The 5,764-nt window shown below is 43.0% G+C and overlaps 1 protein-coding gene across 1 annotated transcript in view; it reads left to right on the top strand.

The window, feature by feature from the left end:
* DPP4 (dipeptidyl peptidase 4) overlaps positions 1-5,764 on the top strand; it is a 97,400-nt gene that overhangs the window by 48,894 nt on the left and 42,742 nt on the right. Inside the window, exons 10-12 of the mRNA XM_019522838.1 lie at positions 1,469-1,569; positions 4,666-4,801; positions 4,962-5,006. Coding sequence (XP_019378383.1) covers positions 1,469-1,569; positions 4,666-4,801; positions 4,962-5,006 — 282 coding nt within the window. The remainder of the gene's footprint in view (positions 1-1,468; positions 1,570-4,665; positions 4,802-4,961; positions 5,007-5,764) is intronic.

Below are 5,764 nucleotides of genomic sequence, written 5' to 3'. Positions count from 1 at the left end.
CCACGCTGTGAACCTTCTACAAAACTGCAACTTCAGCTCATGAATTACAATAGATTTCTATGATGTCTGCCTCTTAAAGGAAGGCGTGGGGAGTATTGTCAGTGGGTTTCCTAATCTTTTCTGTCTTTGATATCATGGGTGGAGTCTCTATACTCCACAGCTTACTCATATCAGTGCTTCACCGTGTCTGTGTGCTAAGAGTATAAGAAGTCTTTCTGGCTGGAAGCAAACTGCCAAATGAAGCAGATCAGCTGGGCTGGGATGTGTCCCAGACTAGATGATGCACTTCATTGGGTGAAATCCATTGCCCATCATCCTATTTATTGATCTTACAGAACAACAGGTGATGTTCCCAGATGTGCTCTAAGAATCTCTGGAGTGTGTCTCTCCATTTCCGCATTTACAGAGATGTACCCCAGAGACCACACTGGAGCAAGTTGGACACTCCAGTGTGGTCCCAGATCTGGGGCTGCCAATCAGCTCTAAACTGTGTGGGAATGTCAACAGACATCATGGCAATCCCAAATGGGGGAACATAGGCTCCCAGGGCTTCAGGAGCCTGATCCTGCATGCCGTGGGATTGGAATTTCCAAATGCAGGCAGGATCAGGATCCTGAAGACCTGGGAGTACCTGCTTGGGGCAGCTGGAGTATGCAGGCATTTTTGGGTTGACCATACTGTTCTGCCATAAACCTAACAGACAACTGCAATAAAGCAGCACAAATTGATACTGCTCTGCTGTGTGAGTGGGTGGGTGGGCACTCTCTAGCACTGCACCAGCCATGTAGCTCTCCCCAACCTCAATTCTTGAGCTATGAGTTCCTGCATGCTGCATTGCCCAGGGTTGGGGTGGAGAGATGTATCCCACCCCTAGGCAGGTGAACAAAGCAGAAGTTGAAGGGAAAGCCCAGGGATCCTGGCTGCTACTGCAGCTAGAATGATAGGGGGAGTGGTGGCTGAGTGGGAGCCTGGGGAGCCACAGATTAACCTCTTGCCAGTTGAACAGCTCTGAGTTAGTCTATAAGATGCATCTCTCCACCCTGCCTTCTTCATGACTTCAGATTAACATGGCTAACTACCTCTGCTTGTGGAACGTGAGCAATTTCTGAATCCTGAAGGGTGGTTATATCTGATAGTGAGATAGGACTTGACCATTCCTACCAATTAATAAGCCATAGCTTTTTTGGTAAGCCTTATAATGTATTAGCAAATGCTACAGAGGCCACAATATCCTGAATATAATTATGAATGCTTATTTTGATGAAAGAAGCAGTATTTAACTAGAGTTGATGGTAATGTCCTATTAAAAGGATAAAAGTATGTGCTCATCTCAAAGTTTTATTCAGATGTTCTACTTCACGCTGTTTATGTGGTACTTTACTGTGATTTCTCTGTTTTACAGATCCTTTATCATCACTAGGCAGTATTTGCTATTTTCAAAAATGATATGAAGTATTTTCATTTTTAGGCAGGAGCTAGAAACCCTACTGTGAAATTATTTATAGTGAACACCCAATCTCTTACTCCTTTGAATTCCACTGAGATTACTGTACCACATAAGATATCGAGGTGAGTAGTTCTTATGGTACGTGTGTTTTAATTGTGATTCTTTACTGATACTGTGTTGCTGGCTTGGAAGGATAATTCACTTATGCCCTTTCAGCTGCATCCTCACTTTGACAGCACAAAAGCTGAACTTACTTCAAGTTTGCTCCTGTTTTGATACCAGTGCAGCTCCATATAACTGATACTAATGCAGCAGTGAACTGGACTCAGTGTGTGCAAAAGCACTGATGTTTAAATTCATTCTGCTTGTGAGCATATACAGTTAAGGTGTAAGAAACACTTGATACAGTGACTATTAAAAACCTTGCACCCCATCTGTGGTATGCGTGTGTACATGAACCCATGCACACCAACCTGTCTTACAGGAATTACCCAATAAAAAAGTTTAATAATTAAACAGTAGTATATGGTTGATATAGTGCATGGGTGTTGAACTCACAGCGGGCCCCAAGCCAGATCTGGTGTGTGAAGGACTCCTCCCATGTCAGAACTGTGGGCCCAGTAATATTTGAGTGGCAGTACAGGTCAAGGGTCCTGCCATTGATGGCCATGTCCATTAGGGTCTAGGGACCCTGAATTCTGTGGCAGGCCATACTCCCCAACTTCCAGTAGCCCACCAGACTACTAGTAAGCTAAAATAAATGGTTTTGTGGGCCAGATCTGGTCTGTAGTCTGGATGTTTACCCTGATACTGTAAAGCAATTGGAATTATGCTAAGGACTGTGCAGAAAATACTGAGAGGAAAGTGACTGCAACTGTGTTGTGCTCCTTCACCTCCCCCCCACCCCCTTTTATGAAAGGCAAGTTAGTCCCCAAGAGCAGATAATATTACTACATTTGTGGTGAAAGAGGAGGGGGAGTGCAGGCCAGATTTCTGGGATGGCAGTATTCTTTTCTCACTTCTGCATGAGGTTTTTCTAAACATAGTGGTTTATATTTCACCCAGGAAATTCAATGTTCAGAGAGGCTCTGAGTGCCCAAGTAAACTGTTTGGCCCTTAGCGTTTAGAACATTCCCATAACTAGTAGAATGTATTCAAGAAGAGCGATCTTACTTACCATTTTGAGTGAAATGTATGCCTTTTCAGAGACCCAGCATGGGGTCCTTCCATCTTTCAAACCCAAATTTAGTCCTATATTATGGTGAGTGCTACTATAGGACTGTTTAGTGGACTGTAATACACAGGGATGGATTTGACCCCGGGAAGATCAGCTTGTATTACTTTGGGAAGTGAGTTCTTTGAAGAGAGGGAAAGAGAGTTAATACAGTAATTGTAGGAATTAAACTAAATTCATCATAATGCAATATAGACTGCATGTGAAAAAATATCCAAAAACTGGAGGGGACATCTCATGCTCTCTGACGGAAATTACTAAAAGGCACGCTTCTCCCTGAAATTTCATTTTTTTTTCCCTGAGGTTTGAGCCGTATTTCTACAAAACTATGAAAACGGGACATTAAAATGAAAATGGAGTACAGCTGTCCTACTAGCAATCCCTTTCACAACCAAGTGCCATGCTCACAGTAATATAGAAATGAAGATTATGTACTAAAAAAGCCCTGCACTTTAATCAGAAATAGATGAAAAAGTAGCCAGGGAAGCAGGAATGTGATTTGTTGGATAGTCTGTTGTAGGGGTTGTGGCTGCATGTATTGTTCTCACTGAAGCAGTTTTTTGGTGGGGGAAAGGATTTATGGTTTCACCAACTGTTAAGTGCTTTAATTGCCAAAACTCCCACATGCCTTTTATTAACTGAATGTCAAGGGAAGAAGACACAGTGAATATGAACTTTGACAAAAAATAATTAAGCTAAAATGTATAGATAAGAGCAAAGCTCTGTAGAAACATTTGCTTTAGTTCAGTTCACAAAGCCTTCAGTATGTGCTCCTTCAGAACAAAAGAGTACCTTCTAATTATATTTCCAGCAATAACAGACTATAGTAAGTAAGAGCATTGACTGCATCCAGATGAGCATGGCTGTGTGGTATGTGGTGCTGCAGACCTGTCTATGGCCCCACACACCACGCATTCAGGCATTCCCTGTGCTACTACCTTTCAGCACAAGGGGTTTTATTGACCCTGGAAGATCTTGGGGTTATAAAAGCCTATGTGGAAAAAAAGGGCTGTGCACATGGCGGCAGTGCATACTGCCCCAAACCAGAGCCTGGCTGGCTAGAACCACACTTTGGCTGCCGGCCAGGCTCCCAGCTGCAGGAGCGCCACAGCTGCAGCTTCCCTGGCCTTCAGGACCTCAGGTAAGGCTGCTGGGGCAAGCATAGTTGCTGGCCCCAGCCTCTTCTATCCCACCCAAGGTAACCTGCTGTGCACCAGAGCACTCAAGGCATAGGCGTTCCCCAGGGACAAGTAGCAGGCCGTTCCCCAGGGACAAGTAGCAGTGGCACAAGGTGTGCTGCTGCTACTTGTCCCCAGGGAACCAAATGTGGATGCGGCCATTGAGTTATGCATGTGCTTTCTTACGATTTCCTGAGGTGCCCCCGTTAATCAAAAGTTTACACTTAAAGGAGAAAGCTTTTATCTGTGATTCTGAGTCTTAGCTAGATGATGTTCTGCAGATGAAGCAATTAGTATACAAGTAGCTATACAGTCGGACCTTTCATACTAATTAAAGGTCTCAATGATTCATCTGACTGAGTTAAGAGAATGTACTTGGCAAATGTTTAGGACCAGCTCACAATATTTCAGTTTGCCACTGTGTTCACATAGAACTTTATGGAGATTGTGGGGTAAAATTAAAAAATCTGAGACACTTACCATTTTGAAGCACAATGTAGGTCTTATCACATGCTATTGACCGTTCTGATTTTTATTGTCTGTTTATATTCAACTACAGTATTTGTAAGACATGGGTGCGTACAGACTCTGTCTAATTCTTACTGTATGAGTGAACATAAGTCAAAGCATAAACAGAAAGCACTGCAATGCAATATAACAATTGTAAGGCAGACCAGTACTGAAAAGTCAAATTAAACTAGAATATAAGACCTGAATTGGTAGAATTCACTGAGCCCTCAGGCACTATGCTATAGTAAAGTAATACAGAAAACTTTAAAGTGTATAATAATTTTCATTATTTCTAGGGAGCACTATTTGAGTGTTGTGACATGGGTAACTGATGAAAGGATCTGTCTGCAGTGGCTCAATAGGATTCAGAATTATTCTGTACTCACAGTCTGTGACTTTGAAAAAAACAGTGGAGCGTGGCTGTGCCCAGAGGTATGAAAAATGGGACAAAAGTATCAGGCAATTCATATTTATGAAAAGGATAGATAAGAAATGATTTGGAGGGAATTAAAATATATCCACATATGTTTGTACTTTTAGTTGTGAGAGAAGATTAACATAATGTTTAGGGGTTCTTTTTTTTCTTTCTCAGGAAAAACAACATGAACAAGAAAGCAAAACTGGCTGGATTGGCAGAGTGAGTTCAGGTTCTATATTACAGCATTTAAGTAACACATTGATAATTAAATGTAAAGATAACATTCTTTTCTGAACTCCTACTTTTGTATTGCCCTTTTTACAATTCTTCTTCTATAACTTTGGACCATCAACTACACACATGGAAAATGGAATTGCTCTCCAATGGAGCTGTCCAAAACTCCAGTTTAAGGTTTGAGATTCTAAACTTGGTGGGTTTCTCCTCACCTCCCTGTCTCTCAGAAACAGTATCTTGCTGCGTTTTTGCATACATTTGAACAAACCGATGAAAATTTTCACACAGCTCTGCCAAGCAGAACACTGTCTGAATCCCTCTGGATTCAGAGGGACTGAATGCCATGTGGTAGAAAGTAGACACCTAGGGCACATCCAAATAAGCATGGATGTGCAGCATGTGGTGCTGCAGACCCATCTGTGGCACCACACACCACAAACACTGCACACACAAGTGTTCCCTGCACTTCTAATTTGCAGCATGGGGGGAGGGGAGGGACTGAGGCCAGGAAATCCCAGGGGCAAAAAAACCTGCACCTAAAAAAAAAAAAATACATTTGGGATGGAGCAAATGGTGGCAGTACAAGTTGCCCCAAATCAGAGCCTGGCCAGCTGGAGCCATGCTTCAGCTACCAGCCAGGCTCCTTGCTGCAGGATCACCACAGCTACAGCTCCTGGAGGCCCCCAGAACTCCAGGTAAGGCTGCTGGGGCCAGCATAGTCGCACATGGCATGGGCGTCCCCC

Source organism: Gavialis gangeticus, unplaced genomic scaffold (genome assembly GCF_001723915.1).
Source record: "Gavialis gangeticus isolate Ggan-Ray unplaced genomic scaffold, GavGan_comp1, whole genome shotgun sequence".
Lineage (NCBI taxonomy): Eukaryota > Metazoa > Chordata > Crocodylia > Gavialidae > Gavialis > Gavialis gangeticus.
The sequence above is the reverse complement of the archived record's forward strand: the minus strand, read 5'-3'. Positions and strand labels throughout refer to the sequence as shown.